Here is a 21,845-nt window from a genome sequence, read left to right as displayed (position 1 = left end):
GGGAAAGCATACAGGCGAAGCCTCGGCCAAGCCTGTACCATGGCATCCAACCCCAGTGGGGCTGGATGTGAGAGGGAGAACCAAAGTGGACAGTGGGACGTCTCTCGAGACGCAAACAGATCCACTTCCATCGGTCCGAACCTCTCCCATATCGACTTCACCACATCCGGATGAAGTCTCCATTCCCCGGGCCTCAGCCCCTGCCTCGACAGGATGTCTGCTCCCCGATTCTGAACCCCTGGGATATACATTGCCCTTATTGACAATATCTTTCCCTGGGACCAAAGGATAATCTGATGCGCCAGTTTGCACAGAGGGCGCGATCTGAGTCCCCCCTGTCGGTTCAGATAGGCCACCACTGACGTATTGTCTGTCCGTATAAGGACGTGGCGACCCTCGATGTCTGGGAGGAAGCTCCTCAAAGCCTTGAATACCGCCATCATCTCCAGGCAATTTATATGCCAAGTGCGATGATGGTCCTGCCACAGACCCCTGGTAAAGCGGCCGTCCATGACCGCGCCCCAGCCCGTAAGGGAGGCGTCTGTCGAAACGGTTTCCCGGCGACATGACACCCCCAACACTGGCCCTTGGGATAGGAACCAAGGCTTCTTCCATATTTGCAGAGACTGAAGGCACTTGCGCGTTACTCTGATCATACGGAACGGATTTCCTTTGGGTGAGAACCCCTTGGTCTTCAACCACCACTGGAGGGGCCTCATGTGAAGGAGGCCCAGAGGAATAATGTTGGATGCCGCTGCCATGAGGCCCAGCATCCTTTGAAAGTGTTTCACAGTGACGGCCTGACCTAGCCTCACCCTGGACACCATCGCCAGAATTGACTCGATACGTGCGGGAGACATACGTGCCTGCATTGTAATCGAGTTCCACACGACTCCCAAAAAGGTCGTGCCCTGGGACGGTTCTAGCACACTCTTCTTCAAATTGAGTCTTAACCCCAATTTTTGAATATGGCCAAGAACGACATCTCGATGCCGAACTGCCATCTCCCGAGACTGGGCCAAAATAAGCCAGTCGTCGAGATAATTCAATACGCGAATCCCCTGAAGTCTCAGTGGAGCAAGGGCCACGTCCATACACTTGGTAAATGTGCGGGGAGAGAGTGCTAGGCCGAACGGAAGAACCCGATATTGGTATGCTTCGCCCCCGAAAGCGAACCTCAGGTACCTCCTGTGACAAGGAAGGATGGAGATGTGAAAATAGGCGTCTTTCAGATCTATCGTGACAAACCAGTCCTCGGATCTGATTTGACTCACGATTGTTGGAATGGTCAACATTCTGAATTTGAACCTTCTCAGAGACCGGTTCAACACCCTGAGATCCAAAATTGGCCTTAACCCCCCATCCTTCTTTGGAACTATAAAGTACCGGCTGTAAAACCCGGACTCCCTGTCTACCGGAAGAACACGTTCTATGGCTCCTTTCGACAGCAGAGTCTGTACTTCTTGTTCCAACACCTGAGCCTGCTCTGGGACCACCGCAGTGAGCACCACCCCAGAGAACTTGGGGGGGCGGTGCGCGAACTGCAGTCTGTACCCAACTCGTATTATCTGCAGGACCCATGGAGATATGTTGGGAAGATGATACCATCCCTCTACAAAATCTGCTAAGGGTACCAGCCTCTCGAGGCTGGCCTCTGGTGTCTTTTCGCTGGAAATTGATGCGGCCCGAAGCGCTGTTAACGGCGGACCTGCATCTTTTCCTAGAGGGCCCCGTTGTGAGAACAACCTCGGTTGTCTCACTGCGGAGGGGGCAGCCCTCTGAAGTCCTGCCTTGGCTAGGACCTCTTTTCCGAAGTCCTCTTAGCCTGAATGACGTCCCTCAGGTCGCCCCTCTGGCTGGAGGACTTCGGTTTTTGGGAGCGTTTCCTCTGTTGCCAAGACCCCGGAGGGGGGGCTCTAGAGGAAACGCTCTCCTTCTGCTCTGCCCTGTGGGAGGAGCTGGCTGATGGCTGGGGCTGATTGCTTTGCCCCCCCCTACTAGATTTGGCCTTCGCTTTCCGGGGGAGGTACTGCTGGAACGCCGCAGATTGTTTTCTCGACTCCTGAAACCTGTCGACAACCGAATTAACGGCGTCGCCGAACAGGCCAGAAGCCGAAAGCGGCGCATCCAGCAGGAAGGACCTATCCTTTTCTTTAATACCGGATAAGTTCAGCCACAGATGCCTCTCCGTGGCCACCATGGCCGCCATAGAGCGGCCAATAGCGCTGGCCGCTTCCCTAGTGGCCCGGAGAGACAAATCTGCGGCCTTCCTCAACTCCGCGACATCTTCAGGAGTAGGCCCCTCCCCCTCATCCAAATCTTTCAGGAGGTCGGCCTGGTATGCCTGCAAAATCGCCATTGAGTGCAGACACGAACCAGCCCGACCCGCCGCCATGTAAGCCCTGCCCACCAATGCAGATGTCTCTCTGCAGGGCTTACTAGGCAACACCGGGGTCTTTAGGGAAGACGCCGATTCGGGAGAGAGATAGCTCGCTAAAGCCTCCTCCACCTTCGGCATCTTCCCATATCCCATATCTCGAGCCCCCATAACATTGCTGTAATCTATTACATTGGGACTCGAAATACGGGACGAATGCGGTCTTTCCCACGTTCTCGAGATCTCTTTATGGAGATCAGGGAAAAACGGCAGACCCCGGCGGTGAGGCTGTGACCTGCGCTGCAGGTAACGCTCGTCCATTTTACTGGTGACTTGCGTTTCCTGCTCATGTTGTGGCCAGCTGATGTTTAGTCTGGCCACAGCGCGTGTCACAACCTCCACCAGCTCCTCATAACCCAGGCCGCGTGATGGCGTGCTGAGATCACGGTCGTCCGCATCGATGCTGAGCACGTCCCCTTCCTCAGAAGTAGACAGCTCAAGCACCGGGACCTGATCGCGGGTAGGAGAAACCGCAGCGCGGGCTCCCACACCACTCTCAGAGGCTGCGGGACCAGCCGATGGCGAGCGAGAAAATGCCTCAGCATTCTCACTCTCCTCCGCCAGATCCCGCTGCGAACCCCAGGATCTCAGTCGCCGCATCGCCTCGACATATGCGGGACCGGAACCCTGGGGAACGCGAGCCTGACCGTGCTCGTCAAAGCACGCCAGCCGGGAGCGCAGCACTCTAATAGGCAAAGCCTCACACATTTCACAAGCAGCCCCCTCGAGAGCTGCCCGTGCGTGCTGCACTCCCAAACAATACACACATAGAGAGTGTGCGTCCCCACCCGTGATGAAACGAGGGCAGGGATGCACACACCTCTTGAATTGTTCACTGGCCATACTTTCTTTCAATAATAAGACAAACAACACCAAATAAGACAGACAGTTTCAACATAAAGCGCTTGCTGAAGAGCGAAAGCTAGTGTGTGTTGTGACAGCGTCACTTTTATACTTCCGGGTATGCCGTCACATGTTACGTCACGACGCAACACCAATCAGGATTGGATTAGTTTCATTCATACTTCAGAGGCGCACGCTTAGGGAGCGTCCCCAAAGAGTCGATTTTATCGACGCAGTGTTGAGTTCCCTCGATAGGGAACTAATGTTTCCTTTCGAGGGAACTCTACACTGCGTCGAGAATCGACACTTTGGAGACGCTCCCTAAGCGTGCGCCTCTGAAGTATGAATGAAACTAATCCAATCCTGATTGGTGTTGCGTCGTGACGTAACCAGTGCCGATCCTGACCTCCCTGGGGCCCTAAGCAAAATTCTGCTAAGGGGCCCTCTACCTGACCAGTGACGCCGTGACGTGAGCTATGTAAACCATTTGCCAATGCTACACAGTCACACCTGACACTTCAGTGCTCCAAATACAATCCTCCCTCCTTTAAACAAAACAGTCAAATAACAGAATGAGGTTCAAACAAACAATATTTATTGAATAGAGTATTTTCCATAGAATATTAAGATAACAAGTGAATATTATTAAGTAAGTGAAAATTAACGTAAACATAAATAAGAATAACATAATAAATTATAACCCTGAGCTTTGGCTTTTGGGATTAACTTTTGTTCTCTTGTGTTGCCATGGCATGTTAAAGTTTTTTTTATTATGCATGTTGAAGCAATTTTTGATTTATGGTTATTATTTACTGAGGGATGTGCATCCATATTGACCAGTATGTCCAGCTAATCAACATTTTAAATTCAATATATATCAATAGTCAATCAATGTCAAATTGTCAATATTGCTTTCCATCTTGCATAATTAGTGCTGCTGCAGTTGTTTAGAATGTTTAACTACACATTGACTAAGACTAGATAATCAGTGTCTTGTTTTAAAAGTATGTATGTATAATGTGTACTTTGATGAGGAGTGCCATCATTTCCCGCCCATATATTGTACAGTATGTCCACATATACTGTATATCCACATATATTTCTGCTTGAAAAAATGCGCGTTTCATTTCGTGCACGCGCATATAAACGCATGATAGCATAATAACACGCGACGCGGTTATCTTTTCTGAGCTGCAGTAAACAAACACCGTTGCACAACTTGCACTTTGTTGTTTATCAAAAACAAATGTAATAAATAATTGTATTTTACTCTCACTTTTGTCAGTCAGGCACAAAGAGAAGTGATGCAAGAGATGCACTGCCTGTCTGCCCAGCTAGGTTAGGAAGACCGAAAAAACACAATAGAAATGCACATAAACTTAACTTTACTTTGCTGACTGACAGCAAATTTGGAGAGGAGGCAACACAAGTTTACCTGAATGTTGTTCCCGCAATTCACTCTCATGTTTTTTCTTCTTCCTCTTATCGTGACCAGAGGGATAGTTTCGCTTCATTTTGTCAACATTAATTCACGCGCTATGACACGAGGAGGGGGAGGCGGAGCCTTGAGTAATTTGTGGGGCCCTACGCAGCTTGCGTAGTGAGGGCGGATCGGCTCTGGACGTAACATGTGATGGCATACCCGGAAGTATAAAAGTGATGTGTCACAACACACGCTAGCTTTCGCTCTTCAGCAAGCGCTCTGTGTTGAAAAACTGTCTTATTTGGTGTTGTTTGTCACTCAGCATCTCTGCCCTCGTTATATCACGGGTGGGGACACACATGCTTTGTGTGTAAATTGTTTGGGAGCACAGCATGCACGAGCAGCTCTCGAGGGAGCTGCTTGTGCAGACTGTAAAGCACTTCCTATTAGAGTGCTGCGCTCCCGGCTGGCGTGCTTTGATGAGCACGGTCAGGCTTGCGTTCCCTACGGTTCTGGTCCCGCGTCCGTTGAGATCGTGGGGTTCGCAGCGGGATCTTGCAGACGAGAATGAGACTGCTGAGGCACTTTCTCATTCATCGTCTGATGATCCCGTAACCCCTGTGAGTGGTGCAGAAGTCCGCGCTGCGGCTTCTTCTGACCACGATCAGGTTCCGATACTCGGGCTCTCTGCTTCCGAGGAAGTAGACGTGCTCAGTATCGATGCGGATGACGGCGAGTTAGGCGCGCCAGTTTATGGCCAAGCATATGAGGAACTGGTAAGGTTGTGACTCGTGCTGTGGCCAGACTGAACTTCAGCTGGCCACAAGATGAGCAGGGAACGCAAGTTTAAATAAATTGGATGAGCGTTTCATGCGGCACGGGTCACAGCCTCAGCGCCGGGGTTTGCCGTTTTTCCCCGATCTCCACTAAAGATCATGAGATCGTGGGATGAACTGCATTTGTCCCGTGTTTCCAAACCCAGTGTCCTAAATTATTGCAATAAAGATTCTGTGACTGGGATCTCGCGTTTGCCGAGGCAGCGCATAGATTTAAGGTCTGCATTGCAATACGGAAACTTTAGTGACTCGGATCTCTCGTTTGTCGAGGCAGCGTGAAAATTACGAGTCTACTTTCCAATAAGGAAAACTGGCCTTTTCTCAGACGCTGTAACTTCAATCGTCGACAGGTTTATGAATAAATAAATAAATATATATATATATATATATATATATGTGTTGTCCCGCCGTTTTGAACGTTTCGGGCTACATCGATTTCCAGCGAACACACACTGTGGCGTTCACCCCGACTATGGTCACAAAATTTTTCTAGACTTTTTCCTGCCGGTCATCCGCTTCAGGAGGTCGAGAATAGTGCTCGAAAGACACCCGAGGTTGGTCTCAAGGGGCTGGTTCCCTTAGTAGATTTTGTAGAATGGCTACTCCTTCCAATATATCTATATAGGGCCTGAATATTTTTAAATAGGAAACGATGTAAGTAAGTAAGTAAGTAAGTAAAATTTATTTATACAGCGCCTTTCACAGACTTAGTCACAAGGCGCTTTACAATATACAAAAAATTATTTGATAGAAAATAAAATAAAACAGATAAAATCATCAACATGTAAAATACAGAGATTACCCAAAAGCTAACCTGAACAAGTGAGTCTTCACTTGTCCCCTAAAACTGTCCACATTCTCAGCCAACCTAATACTGGTAGGCAAGGCATTCCATAATCTGGGTGCCATAGCGGCGAAGGCCCTGTCCCCACATGTCTTTAAACGAGTGCGTGGCGTAGATAGCAACTTTTGATTATTAGACCTGAGAGACCGGAGAGGAGTGTGAAAATGAATTAGCTCAGCAAGATAAGCAGGGGCCTGGCCATGTAAAGCCCTATAGGTTATAGTTAGTATTTTGAATTGGATCCTGTAGGTAACAGGAAGCCAGTGAAGGGAGCGGAGTATTGGGGTGATATGGGTGCGTCTATTTGAACGAGTAAGTAATCTAGCAGCTGAATTTTGAATGGATTGCAGTCGATGAAGGGCAGATTTATTAAGGGAAAAGAAAAGTGAGTTACAGTAATCTATACGGGAGGAAATGAAGGCATGGATGAGCATCTCCATTTCTGATTGGGATACCACAGACTTCAATTTACTTAAATTACGGAGGTGGAAAAAACAGGATTTAGTAAGGGATTTGATATGGCTTTCAAAGGATAAAGATTTATCAAATGTCACCCCAAGGTTCCTTAGACTAGTCCGGACCGCAGATGCCAACGGTCCAATGTTCTGCATAATCAGGGGGATAGCACTGTCTGGTGCTACAATTAAAACCTCTGTTTTATCTGGATTAAGTTGCAGGTAACTTTCAGCCATCCAGCTGTTTATGGCGTCTATACAGTTTAGGAGCATTGTAAGTTTGGATGACTCATTTTGCCGGAAGGTAAAATGAAGCTGAATGTCATCTGCGTAGAAGTGATATGAAATGTTAAAATCACTGATGATCTGACCAAGAGGCAACAAGTATAAAATAAACAATATTGGGCCCAACACTGAACCCTGTGGAACACCACAAAGCAGGGGTGATGTTGTAGAGTGGGAATCATCAATATAGACGTTAAAACTCCTATCGGATGTATGTTGCCCGCCGTCAGCGAAGCTTCGGGCCGCATCGGTTTCCAGCGAAAATATTATAACGAAGCATCGTTTATGGTCAAAACGTCCGTATCGACTACAGCCTGCCGGTATTCCGCTTCAGGGAGTCGAGAAAGATGCTCGAGAAAAAAACACACAAAAAAAAACACCAGAGGCCAGTCTCGAGAGGCTGGTACCCTAGTAGATTTTCTAGAGGCATGGTATCATCTTCCCAACATATCTGCATGGGTCCTGCATATAATAGAATCAGGGTACAGACTGCAGTTCGCACACCGTCCCCCAAGTTCTCTGGGGTGGTACAGACTACAGTGGTCCCAGAGCAGGCTCAGGTGATGGAACAAGAAGTTCAAACTCTGCTGCTAAAGGAAGCCATAGAACGTGTTCTTCCTTCAGACAGGGAGTCCGGGTTTTACAGCCTGTACTTTTATAGTTCCAAAGAAGGATGGGGGGTTAAGGCCAATTCTAGTGCTCTGGGTTTTTGTACCGATCTCTGAGGAGGTGCAGGTTCGAAATGTTAACTCCAGTAATCGTGAGTCAGATCAGAACCGAGGACTAATTTGTCACGATAGATCTAAAAGACACCTATGTTCTCTCCAACCTTCAATGTCACAGGAGATACCTGAGGTTCGCTTTTGAAGCTTACCACTGTATCACTGTAAAGCAATTTCACTGTAAAGCAATTTCAAAGAATGCTGGGCCTCATGGCAGTGACATCCAACATCATTCCTTTGGGCCTGCTACACATGAGGCCCCTTCAGTGGTGGTTAAAAACCAAGGGGTTTTCTCCCGAGGGGAATCCGTTTCGTATGATCAGAGCAACGCGCAGATGCCTTCGTTCTCTGAGAATATGGAAGAAACCTTGGTTCCTATCCCAAGGGCCAGTGTTGGGAGTGTCATGTCACCAGGAAACTGCGGACGCCTCCCTCACTGGCTGGGGCGCGGTCAGGGCTTTGAGGAGCTTCCTAGCAGACATCAAAGGTCACCACGTCCTAGTACGGTCAGTGGTAGCCTATCTGAACCGACAAGGGGGAATCAGATCGCGCCCTCTGTGCAGACTGGCGCATCAGATTATCCTTTGGTCCCAAGGGAAAATACTCTCTATCAGAGCAATGTATATACCGGGGGTTCAGAAACAAGGGGCAGACATCCTGTTGAGGCAGGGGCTGAGGCCCGGGGAATGGAGACTTCATCCGGAGGTGGTGAAGTTGATATGGGAGAGGTTTGGACCGATGGAAGTGGATCTATTTGCGTCTCGAGAGACGTCCCACTGTCCACTTTGGTTCTCCCTCTCACATCCAGCCCCACTCGGGTTGGATGCCATAGTACAGGCCTGGCCGAAGCTTCGCCTGTACGCATTACCCCGATCACTCTGCTGCCGGGAGTCCTGGAGAGGGTCTGTCAGGAGGGCATCAGTCTACTCCTGGTTGCCCCAATGTGGCCGACCCGAGTATGGTTTTCGGACATAAGAAGTATCACTCCTGATAGCTCCACCATGTCAGATTCCTCTGAGGAGGGATCTGTTGTCTCAGGCGGAGAGCACAAGCTTCCACCCTCACCCAGAGCTGTGGAAGCTGTGGGTCTGGCCTCTGAGGGGGTTCAGTACCTAAATGCTGGTCTATCAGCTGGAGTGGTTGAAACCATACTTAGCTCTAGGGCTCCATCTACCAGGAGATTATATGACTTCAAGTGGAATGTGTTTGTCACTTGGTGTAGAGAACTTGGGTTAAATCCAGTAAACTGCCCGGTGGCTTCAGTTCTGGAATTTCTCCAAGATCGTTTCTCTGAGGGTCTCTCCCCGTCCACGCTTAGGGTGTACGTGGCTGCCATTGCGGTTTTCCACGCACCGTTAAGTGATGGTCCTCTGGGAAGGCACCAGTTGGTCATTCGTTTTCTCCTTGGTACTTGGAGGATGAGGCCGGCTGCCAGGTCCAGGGTTCCTGCCTGGGACCTGGCAATAGTTCTGGAGGGGTTATCCCTGGCCCCCTTCGAACCTTTAGAGTCGGCTTCGCCTAAGGACTTAACACTGAAAATGGCTTTCTCTTAGCAATTACCTCACTTAAGAGGGTGGGAGATCTCCAAGCCCTGGCAGTAATGCCAGCTTTCTTGGAGTTTGCCTGGCAGAGCGAAGGCCTTGAAGGCCCTTTTTACGCAGTGTAGAGTTCCCTCGAAAGGGAACGTCTCGGGTTATGACTACAACTCTTGTTCCCTGAGAAGGGAACGAGACAGTGCGTCATTCTGCCACGCCCCCTTTAGGCCTTAGAGCGTCTTGCTTCATCGTGAGGCTAGCGTGTGTTGTGACAGCGTCACTTTTATACTTCCGGGTATGCCGTCACATGTTACGTCACGATGCAACACCAATCAGGATTGGATTAGTTTCATTCATACTTCAGAGGCGCACGCTTAGGGAGCGTCCCCAAAGTGTCGATTCTCGACGCAGTGTCTCGTTCCCTTCTCAGGGAACAAGGGTCCCTTCTCAGGGAACAAGCGAAAGTGAATTAATGCACAGCGCGTGCATCTGTGAATTCGTCTATTCCTTCCTATCAGACGCGCATTTGATATTTAAACAGTCTTTGTGCAGTTTACAGACACAAACGCGATTAGAACAAAGCACTTATAATAAATGACTTACTGCATCAGCTGAATCCATGCTCCTCAAAATGAAACTGTTACTGAGGTAACTTTTTTTCCAGGATCTCCTCACTGCGCAGCAAGACGAAAGGTTAGGACGAGGTTAGATCCATAATAAACTGTATGTTTTTATCAATGTGGGCGTTTTCATGGCTTGCTTCAACATTAGTGTTTGAACTTGCTCTACAATGCTCACTTGACGGGAGAGAGAGTTAGAGATAAGTAGTTACCCACTAAACATTGGACGTCGGATAGACGTGCAGATCATGTCTATATTGGGTCCGTCGGTCCATGACCAATTGTGGACGTCTATTCGACGTCCAAACTAGGTCTGTTATTTGGACGTCCAACCATGACCCAACTTGGACGTCATCTTGACGTCCAAAATTTGACCTTAAACTGGGTAACTTTTTTGGACGGCATTTGGACGTCTATGACAGTTGCTGGAAATTATTGATTTGTAATATTTGTTTTATTTTTATTTTTTTATTTATATATAAATAGGCCCGCCTACAATAAAAATAAAATCAAAAGCAAATATGGTATACAAATATCATAGAACTAAAAAATTTGTTTTAACTTCATGATTTAATATTAATGACATTATAAATTATTATAAGATGTTTTTCTTAATGCTGCGTGCGTGCCTTTGATGCGCGTGCGCGTGAACATTCAAATCACAGGAGCGCGCGAGCAGTTTGAAACAGGATATCGTCAACTGACAAACACCAACTAGCGTCTCTCGCTGTTGTCACTGCGTTCAGGTAAGTTAAGTTAACAAAATCACACAAATACTACATAAAAATATTCCTGACACCTTTATTGCGTGTAATTGATACGCTTCTGTTGAATATTTACTTTATAGAAATGATTTTGGGTCTTCGAAAAAGTCCGTTAGCATCTCAATCGTTTTCAGAAGAGGCTAGCAGCTAAGTTAGCTAAGGTAAGTTAATGTAGACTAACCATGTTCCGTACACTTTTAGCCTATCACCGCACGTCAGCGACCATTCCTCTGTTTCTGAGAGCGAGACTAGCATGTTTGTGTGATCATTCTCCGGGGGAATATCCATTGATTGGTCCACACTTTGATTGATGTCTTTTGGACCAATCGTTTTTGAGAAAAGTGGGGAAAACTACCTCCTCCACCTGTGTACGGAAGATGATAAGCGTTAACGATGTTCCGTACAGGCTGATAATGGTGTTCCGTACAGAGCGCATAACTTGATTTCAATGGCGAAAATGGAGAATTAACTGATCAGCTCATCAATTTTAATGTTAAAATATTCAATCCATGTAACAATTTATGTTAATATTAACTTAATTGACCCTTTATGAATATAAACATTATCACTGCACTGCTGACAGACGCGCTGCCTTTTTTGCTGCCTGAGAGTGGCGCTAAACGGTCATCGGCCGCAATCTTTTAAAAATTCCCATTTCACAGCATTTAGTCAACAAAAGGGTAATATATTTAACGATTTGAGATGACATAATATTAATTTAATAAAGACTGCTATACTGGGAAAAGCATAAATGACATTGAAATGTACATTTTCGCTGCTCTAGTTGTCTCCCCACTCAAGCCGCTGTCTGACGTATAGCTTGCCCACGGATTATTTTCAAGTGAAGTGGGTGTACCTGGCAAACTTACTGAAATATCACTGAAACAAACAGCTGGAGTGTCTCTGTTTTGATCGGGGATGAAAGAGGGAGAAATGAAGATGACACAGATATGCATTTTGCGTATGACCTAGAAGTATTTATTCAGCAATTGGCAGTTAAAGTTAATCTGTACGGAACATCGTTGTTGTACGGAACATGATTAGTCTACGTTACTCTAAAGCTGTTTTGTATAAGTTTGGGGTTTTATCTTTGTGTAGATAATAATTTTTGATAGTTTTTTTGCTGGTAATTTACAATGGGTGATTGGAAGTAACGTTAAGCTAATTTATTTAGCCTAAAATAATGCGATGTATTATTAATCAGTGACGTCACTTAACGTTACAAAGATTGATTAAAAAAGTGATTTCATGAGGAAAAAACGTCCACAATAAAAGGGGGATTTATTGTTTATTCATGATAGTAATATCATATGCATTTATTTAATAATATTTATGTATATACTTTCTCTTTTCTTAGCTAGAGGAGAGGTGAAATGCAGAAAAGAGAAATTATATATGCTTGCTTCCTTGTAATAAACCCTATGTTCTAATCCTATGTAACATTGTTGGCTGTGACACATTGCATGTTATTTTCTAAGATCATGTTGATGTCCTAAGTTACTGCACCCCCTGTCCAAGACAATCTCCACGGCTATGAACTCGACTAGTAAGCAAAACCTCAAACATACTGTACTCTACTGTTCAAAAGTTATAGGTCTGTAGGATTTATGCTTTTGAAAGAAGTCTTAACCCCATTTTTTTTTTTTTTTTTTTTTTTTGTGAGATTGTCCTTAAGAAGCCTTTAGGCTAAATAATCAGCTAAATAATAGATGGCAAATATCATGTTATAAAGGTCATAGTTATAATAATGAATTTAACTATTATGATAACAGAATATCATGGTCATTGGTATTTTTATTTTATTTCTCTAGGTGTGTTTTGAAATAAGTTGGCCAATGAGACATCGTACTGTCCAACTCAAAGGTATTTATTTATTTTTATGTATTTTTTTACTGATAAATACTGAAATTCTTTTTACTTTTAAATGCTGAATTCAGGGGGTCGACAACTTTAGGTACGCAAGTTATTTTTCACAGATATCTGGCCAGTTTACTCATGGCTCATACTCTTAGCCTTTAAAATGTTTGAATTTATATCTGCAATAGAATATTTTCAATATTAACCCTATCAGGGGGTAAAGATATCATTACAGTTCTTTAAGGAGTAGTTCACTTTTGAAAGCTTTTGCTGATAATTTACTCACCCCCATGTCATCCAAGATGTCCATGTCTTTCTTTTTTCAGTCAAAAAGAAATTAAGGTTTTTGATGAAAACATTCCAGGATTATTCCAGTATTTTCTCCATATAATGGAGTTCAATGGGAACGGTTCAAGGTCCAAATGAGAGTTTCAGTTCAGCTTCAAAGGGCTTTAAAAACACCAGACAATGAATAAGGGACTTATCTAGCGAAACGATCGCTCATTAATAAATAAATAAAAAAGTTTAAGTTTTATGAGCACAAATGCTTGCCTTGCTCTGTTCTGTGATGAGCGTTCGTGACTCTCCTGTTTGAACTCGTTCATCAAAATGAACTAATCTTTTTTCGAGTCATGACTCAAAGGGTCCTTGATAAGACCCTTATTCATCATCTGGAATCGTTGAAAGCCCCTTTGAAGCTGCACTGAAACTGTCTTTTAGACCTTGAACCGTTTGGTTCCCAGTAAAGTCCATTATATGGAGAAAAATCCTGGAATGTTTTCATCAAAAACCTTAATTTCTTTTCGACTGAAGAAAGAATGACATGGATTTCTTAGATGACATGGGGCAGAGTAAATTATCAGCAAAAGCTTTTTTTTATTTATTTTTTTAAATTTGAACTACTCCTTTAACCCTTCAAAGTCTAACTGATTAAATCATATTTGAAAGCAAAGTTAAAAGTAACAGATCTCAATATTATTCTCCTCTCATGGCATAAAGGTGAGTCAGTACAAACTGTTATACCTCTGGGTATGAATGACTTCCTGTGGTGGTCCTTATTACTTTGAAGTTAAAGTAGCCTTCAACTGAAAACAGTCTGCAAATAGTTGATGTGTTGTATTATCAGGGATACTCCACTTTGTCTGGAAATTGGCTAATTTTACAAATCCCTCAGAGTTAAACAGTTGAGTTTTACTATTTACGATTTTCTGATATTTAGAAGAGTATCAGTAACCAGACAGTTTCTGGTCCCATTGACTTCCATAATATATGTTTTTCCCACTATGGAAGTCAATGAGAACAGAAACTATCTGGTTACTGATATACTCTTCTAAATATCAGAAAATTTGCTGAATGATTTAGAAAATGGTAAAACCCAACTGTTTAACTTTAGGGGAGTTGTACAATGAGCCTATTTCATAAAAAGTGGAGTATCCCTTTAATCCCTTTTATTTTTTTTGTGCAAAATTATTCTCAATAGTAATTTTTATTGAGTCCAATGTGTTTCCAAGTAGAGCCCTGGCCAGGACTATTTTCCTCACCCCGCCGAATCTCTGACCATTACCACCTGCTCCCGCAACGGATGTTACACTCCCGTGGGACCCAGCGGTACTCAATCCCAATGCAGCCCTCTACCAAGCACAAAGCTAACTTTTGTAAATTGCACAAAGCACAACAGGTTGATACAACTGAACGTTATTACAAACTGTTATTTCAGTGTTTTAAGTAATTTATAAGTGGTTGATGATGAACTAATCATATACAAAACATTCATAAATGTTTAGCAAGTGATATGCTAACACTTCATGTATGTTTTGTAAATTATTACAAGTCATTTACAATTGAATAGTCGTGTTTTGTAAATTATTAATCATTACGTTTCATAAATGTCAGGTGCCCAGTGGTTAGACTCCATGTGTTTTAGAGAAGACAGCTGTCTACAACCTCACTAGTCAGCAATTACACTGCAGTACACACTACAGTGTTCAACACCTGTTATAGATGTGTACAGGCATGAATTAATCATTTACACTTTCTGCATAAAGTGTGAACTATTCATCACTTGTAAATGTCTTACACTTCATTCGTAGATTACCACTTCAAGAATCAATAAGGCATAAGATCTACGCATGCTTTGTAACACATTTACTAGCGATTACTATACACTTTAGATTAGGGGATACAGAAAGTGTTGCAAATGACTTATTCATGCATTTACACACTGTTAAAAACTGTTACTTACCTGTTTCAAATGATATGTACATGAATACAAGACATTTACAACACTTTCCCCCTCAAATTGCTAGATGCGTACATTATTATTTTTTTCATTTATGAAACGTATATTCATGTTTTATACATTAATAATTTACTAATAACTTGTAAATGACTTGTAACGGAATTGACAAAACATTCATAAATGATTAGCAAATGATACTAATATTTTCAAAGTAGTTTATTAACTAACCACTTACAGACTTACAACTGAACGTTATTATAAGGTGTTGACAATGGTCAACATTCTAATGCACACATTAAAGAATGCAAGCTTTCTAAAAAAAAAGTGCAGTCTGCTTAGTGCCTCTTTGTAGACAGCCTAAGTGTTAGTTAACAGTTGCTGAGATGGCTTAGTATTTATCCAGTAATGGATGCAAGGAAACATATTTTTGCTTACAAATGTGGGGCCTTTGGTGAATGATTGCAGATTGCTGTTGCATATATCTAAATCATATATTTTTCTGCTTGTGTAGGAGGGATCATGAAATTTTATTCTGCAGCCACAGAGAAGTAAATCAAGATGCATGTTTCTGAGCACCTCAAGCACGCGCCACAAAGATTGGAGGTAGAGGATTCACAACTCCCTGATGAGCCAAGACGAGAGGACTTGAATTATAAATTAAATTACAATCTAGTTATTTGTTCATAATTGTGCTTTACTGTGGCCCTTCAATGACAATCTAATTATTTGTTCATAATTAAATTACAATTTTACACTACAGTGTTCAACACCTGTTATAGATGTGTAAAGGCATGAATTAATCATTTGCACTTTCTGCATAAAGTGTGAACTATTCATCACTTGTAAATGTCTTACACTACATTCATAGAGATCTACTAACTAATTATTTGTTCATAATTGTGCTAGATATATTTGGTGCCCTTCAATTGCAATCTAATTATTTGTTCATAATTAAATTACAATCTAATTATTTGTACATAATTGTGCTTGATATGTCCGGTGCCCTTCTGATGCTATTCATGGCAATTTATTTTTGAATAAAGATTAAAATGGTGATTATTGAATTGTGATTTATTTGTATGTGTATAACTGTAATGTTGTAAAGTTATATAAGTTAGAAAAACGTCTCGGGTTATGACTATAACCCTTGTTCCCTGAGAAGGGAACGAGACACTGCGTCGATAAAATCGACTCTTTGGGGACGCTCCCTAAGCGTGCGCCTCTGAAGTATGAATGAAACTAATCCAATCCTGATTGGTGTTGCGTCGTGACGTAACGTGACGGCATACCCGGAAGTATAAAAGTGACGCTGTCACAACACACACTAGCCTCGCGATGAAGCAAGACGCTCAAGGGTCTGAAAAGGGGGCGTGGCAACACGACGCAGTGTCTCGTTCCCTTCTCAGGGAACAAGGGTTATAGTCATAACCCGAGACGTTCCCTATCGAGGGAACTCAACACTGCGTCGATAAAATCGACTCTTTGGGGAACGAGTACCCACTAGGCCACGCACCGAACAGACCCGCCCCAGAGTGAAACTGATTAGGCACTCAGCAAGGGCCGAGTACGTGTGCACCGGGCGTACTGGGAAGGCTGAGACTGTAAAACCTGATGAAAGTATGCGGGGTAGCCCAGCCGGCTGCCTCACAAATCTCCTGCAGAGGTACTCCCGACAGAAGGGCCCTAGAGGAAGCCATGCCTCTAGTCGAGTGAGCCCTTAAGGCCAAAGGTGAAGGAACCCCACGCACCTTGTAAGCCTCAGTAATAGCCTGGACAATCCAGTTACTTATAGTTTGTTTGGTCGCCGGGAGCCCCCTCTTAGGTGACCCAAAGCATACTAACAACTGGTCAGATCTTCTCCAAGAAGCAGACTTTTCCAAGTATACACTCAAAGCTCTGACGGGGCAGAGCAAGTGAAGCCTCTCTTCTCCCGCCGACACATGAGGTGGAGGATGGAATGCCTGAAGGACTACAGAGCGAGCCGTACTCGAAGGAACTTTAGGCACGTAGCCCGGACTCGGGTGCAAAAAGGCCTTTACTTTGCCAGGGGCAAACTCCAAGCAAGCTGGCGTTACCGCCAGGGCCTGGAGATCTCCCACCCTCTTAAGAGAGGTAATCGCTAAGAGAAAGACCATTTTCAACGTTAAGTCCTTAGGCGAAGCCGACTCTAAAGGTTCGAAGGGAGCGAGGGACAACCCTTCCAGAACTATTGCCAGATCCCAGGCAGGCACCCTGGACCTGATCGCCGGCCTCATCCTCCAAGCACCACGGAGAAACCTAATGACCAACTGGTGCCTCCCCAGAGGTCCACCATCTACTGGCGCGTGGAAAGCCGAAACGGCAGCCACGTACACCTTAAGAGTGGACGGGGAGAGACCCGCAGAGAAACGATCCTGAAGGAATTCCAGAACTGAAGCCACTGGGCAGTTTACTGGATCCAACCTTCGTTCTCCACACCAAGTGTGAAACACCTTCCACTTGAGGCCATATAATCTCCTGGTAGATGGGGCCCTAGAGCTAAGTATGGTTTCAACCACCTCAGCTGATAAGCCAGCATTTAGGTACTGAACCCCCTCAGAGGCCAGACCCACAGCTTCCACAACTCTGGGCGAGGGTGGAAGATTGTGCCCTCCGCCTGAGACAATAGATCCCTCCTCAGAGGAATCGGCCATGGCGGAGCTATGAGGAGTGATATTATATCCGAGAACCATACTCGTGTCGGCCATCTCGGGGCAACCAGAAGTAGACTGATGCCCTCTTGACGGACCCTCTCCAGGACCCCTGGGAGCAGAGCGATCGGGGGGAAAGCATACAGGCGAAGCCTCGGCCAAGCCTGTACCATGGCATCCAACCCCAGTGGGGCTGGATGTGAGAGGGAGAACCAAAGTGGACAGTGGGACGTCTCTCGAGACGCAAACAGATCCACTTCCATCGGTCCGAACCTCTCCCATATCGACTTCACCACATCCGGATGAAGTCTCCATTCCCCGGGCCTCAGCCCCTGCCTCGACAGGATGTCTGCTCCCCGATTCTGAACCCCTGGGATATACATTGCCCTTATTGACAATATCTTTCCCTGGGACCAAAGGATAATCTGATGCGCCAGTTTGCACAGAGGGCGCGATCTGAGTCCCCCCTGTCGGTTCAGATAGGCCACCACTGACGTATTGTCTGTCCGTATAAGGACGTGGCGACCCTCGATGTCTGGGAGGAAGCTCCTCAAAGCCTTGAATACCGCCATCATCTCCAGGCAATTTATATGCCAAGTGCGATGATGGTCCTGCCACAGACCCCTGGTAAAGCGGCCGTCCATGACCACGCCCCAGCCCGTAAGGGAGGCGTCTGTCGAAACGGTTTCCCGGCGACATGACACCCCCAACACTGGCCCTTGGGATAGGAACCAAGGCTTCTTCCATATTTGCAGAGACTGAAGGCACTTGCGCGTTACTCTGATCATACGGAACGGATTTCCTTTGGGTGAGAACCCCTTGGTCTTCAACCACCACTGGAGGGGCCTCATGTGAAGGAGGCCCAGAGGAATAATGTTGGATGCCGCTGCCATGAGGCCCAGCATCCTTTGAAAGTGTTTCACAGTGACGGCCTGACCTAGCCTCACCCTGGACACCATCGCCAGAATTGACTCGATACGTGCGGGAGACATACGTGCCTGCATTGTAATCGAGTTCCACACGACTCCCAAAAAGGTCGTGCCCTGGGACGGTTCTAGCACACTCTTCTTCAAATTGAGTCTTAACCCCAATTTTTGAATATGGCCAAGAACGACATCTCGATGCCGAACTGCCATCTCCCGAGACTGGGCCAAAATAAGCCAGTCGTCGAGATAATTCAATACGCGAATCCCCTGAAGTCTCAGTGGAGCAAGGGCCACGTCCATACACTTGGTAAATGTGCGGGGAGAGAGTGCTAGGCCGAACGGAAGAACCCGATATTGGTATGCTTCGCCCCCGAAAGCGAACCTCAGGTACCTCCTGTGACAAGGAAGGATGGAGATGTGAAAATAGGCGTCTTTCAGATCTATCGTGACAAACCAGTCCTCGGATCTGATTTGACTCACGATTGTTGGAATGGTCAACATTCTGAATTTGAACCTTCTCAGAGACCGGTTCAACACCCTGAGATCCAAAATTGGCCTTAACCCCCCATCCTTCTTTGGAACTATAAAGTACCGGCTGTAAAACCCGGACTCCCTGTCTACCGGAAGAACACGTTCTATGGCTCCTTTCGACAGCAGAGTCTGTACTTCTTGTTCCAACACCCGAGCCTGCTCTGGGACCACCGCAGTGAGCACCACCCCAGAGAACTTGGGGGGGCGGTGCGCGAACTGCAGTCTGTACCCAACTCGTATTATCTGCAGGACCCATGGAGATATGTTGGGAAGATGATACCATCCCTCTACAAAATCTGCTAAGGGTACCAGCCTCTCGAGGCTGGCCTCTGGTGTCTTTTCGCTGGAAATTGATGCGGCCCGAAGCGCTGTTAACGGCGGACCTGCATCTTTTCCTAGAGGGCCCCGTTGTGAGAACAACCTCGGTTGTCTCACTGCGGAGGGGGCAGCCCTCTGAAGTCCTGCCTTGGCTAGGACCTCTTTTCCGAAGTCCTCTTAGCCTGAATGACGTCCCTCAGGTCGCCCCTCTGGCTGGAGGACTTCGGTTTTTGGGAGCGTTTCCTCTGTTGCCAAGACCCCGGAGGGGGGGCTCTAGAGGAAACGCTCTCCTTCTGCTCTGCCCTGTGGGAGGAGCTGGCTGATGGCTGGGGCTGATTGCTTTGCCCCCCCCTACTAGATTTGGCCTTCGCTTTCCGGGGGAGGTACTGCTGGAACGCCGCAGATTGTTTTCTCGACTCCTGAAACCTGTCGACAACCGAATTAACGGCGTCGCCGAACAGGCCAGAAGCCGAAAGCGGCGCATCCAGCAGGAAGGACCTATCCTTTTCTTTAATACCGGATAAGTTCAGCCACAGATGCCTCTCCGTGGCCACCATGGCCGCCATAGAGCGGCCAATAGCGCTGGCCGCTTCCCTAGTGGCCCGGAGAGACAAATCTGCGGCCTTCCTCAACTCCGCGACATCTTCAGGAGTAGGCCCCTCCCCCTCATCCAAATCTTTCAGGAGGTCGGCCTGGTATGCCTGCAAAATCGCCATTGAGTGCAGACACGAACCAGCCCGACCCGCCGCCATGTAAGCCCTGCCCACCAATGCAGATGTCTCTCTGCAGGGCTTACTAGGCAACACCGGGGTCTTTAGGGAAGACGCCGATTCGGGAGAGAGATAGCTCGCTAAAGCCTCCTCCACCTTCGGCATCTTCCCATATCCCATATCTCGAGCCCCCATAACATTGCTGTAATCTATTACATTGGGACTCGAAATACGGGACGAATGCCGTCTTTCCCACGTTCTCGAGATCTCTTTATGGAGATCAGGGAAAAACGGCAGACCCCGGCGGTGAGGCTGTGACCTGCGCTGCAGGTAACGCTCGTCCATTTTACTGGTGACTTGCGTTTCCTGCTCATGTTGTGGCCAGCTGATGTTTAGTCTGGCCACAGCGCGTGTCACAACCTCCACCAGCTCCTCATAACCCAGGCCGCGTGATGGCGTGCTGAGATCACGGTCGTCCGCATCGATGCTGAGCACGTCCCCTTCCTCAGAAGTAGACAGCTCAAGCACCGGGACCTGATCGCGGGTAGGAGAAACCGCAGCGCGGGCTCCCACACCACTCTCAGAGGCTGCGGGACCAGCCGATGGCGAGCGAGAAAATGCCTCAGCATTCTCACTCTCCTCCGCCAGATCCCGCTGCGAACCCCAGGATCTCAGTCGCCGCATCGCCTCGACATATGCGGGACCGGAACCCTGGGGAACGCGAGCCTGACCGTGCTCGTCAAAGCACGCCAGCCGGGAGCGCAGCACTATAATAGGCAAAGCCTCACACATTTCACAAGCAGCCCCCTCGAGAGCTGCCCGTGCGTGCTGCACTCCCAAACAATACACACATAGAGAGTGTGCGTCCCCACCCGTGATGAAACGAGGGCAGGGATGCACACACCTCTTGAATTGTTCACTGGCCATACTTTCTTTCAATAATAAGACAAACAACACCAAATAAGACAGACAGTTTCAACATAAAGCGCTTGCTGAAGAGCGAAAAGCTAGTGTGTGTTGTGACAGCGTCACTTTTATACTTCCGGGTATGCCGTCACATGTTACGTCACGACGCAACACCAATCAGGATTGGATTAGTTTCATTCATACTTCAGAGGCGCACGCTTAGGGAGCGTCCCCAAAGAGTCGATTTTATCGACGCAGTGTTGAGTTCCCTCGATAGGGAACGACGTATAATATAAGTCTAAATTTGACGTTGAAAAGACGTCCATAAGTAACCACATTTGGACTATAAATAGCCCTTACACGGAGGTCCCACAGACGTCCAAATTAGACGTGCTGTTGACGTCGAAAAAAAGACGTCGTCTGGCGTTACAAAACAACCCCTTCATTGGACCAAATTTGGACGTCCAAAAATGACACGAAAAAGACGTCACATCGACGTCACGTTGCGCAGTGGGTAGTACGTCTGCTGTGAGACTAAATGCTCGCTGGACAAAAATAGAGAGACCCCTGGTGGATGACCCAGTGGGTTTTAATCAATGATGGTTTGGTGGCTTTTTAAATGAGGAACTGGTTGGTCCTGATATAGCTTTGGAAAGCATCTGAGGACCATCTCCCAAGGGCTTAGATCTGCTGTTGGGAGAGGCCTTTTTGGGCTGCTGAAGTTGTTTCCCTGATACGGAAGGAGTGACTTGAGAAATTCTTTGGTGGAATTCCTGAAAATTGTAGAACAGATTTGAGGTATTTCTGGAACCAAAGAGTGTCACAGGTTTATTGGATTCGTCTATGAACAGGGGTTCCAGAGGAGATTTAGCCAGATAACTTCTCCGTAGCAGATATGCCAGAATGGACTGGTATGGTTGGATTG

The 21,845-nt window shown here is 46.4% G+C and overlaps 2 protein-coding genes across 8 annotated transcripts in view; both read left to right on the top strand.

Annotated features, from left to right (window-relative positions):
• Positions 1-21,845, top strand: part of ptprda (protein tyrosine phosphatase receptor type Da) — a 945,911-nt gene that overhangs the window by 275,814 nt on the left and 648,252 nt on the right. The gene's annotated exons all lie outside the window — the stretch shown is intronic.
• LOC148998372 (uncharacterized) lies at positions 3,642-15,916 on the top strand. 7 transcript variants are annotated; one of them, XM_089127352.1, is made up of 6 exons: positions 3,642-10,746; positions 10,848-10,925; positions 12,243-12,310; positions 12,576-12,627; positions 14,136-14,299; positions 15,372-15,916. In XM_089127352.1, the coding sequence occupies exon 1, from the start codon at positions 8,181-8,183 to the stop codon at positions 9,396-9,398; it is 1,218 nt and encodes a 405-aa protein (XP_088983478.1). In that variant the 5' UTR covers positions 3,642-8,180; the 3' UTR covers positions 9,399-10,746; positions 10,848-10,925; positions 12,243-12,310; positions 12,576-12,627; positions 14,136-14,299; positions 15,372-15,916. The 7 variants fall into 7 exon arrangements, with proteins under 7 accessions (XP_088983478.1, XP_088983479.1, XP_088983476.1 ...); XM_089127353.1 differs by having other exon boundaries at positions 3,642-10,925; positions 14,136-14,229; XM_089127350.1 differs by having other exon boundaries at positions 3,642-10,925.

The sequence above is a fragment of the Pimephales promelas genome, chromosome 1 (genome assembly GCF_988280905.1).
Source record: "Pimephales promelas chromosome 1, fPimPro1.hap1.1, whole genome shotgun sequence".
NCBI lineage: Eukaryota > Metazoa > Chordata > Actinopteri > Cypriniformes > Leuciscidae > Pimephales > Pimephales promelas.
This window is presented reverse-complemented; position numbering and strand designations above follow the sequence as displayed.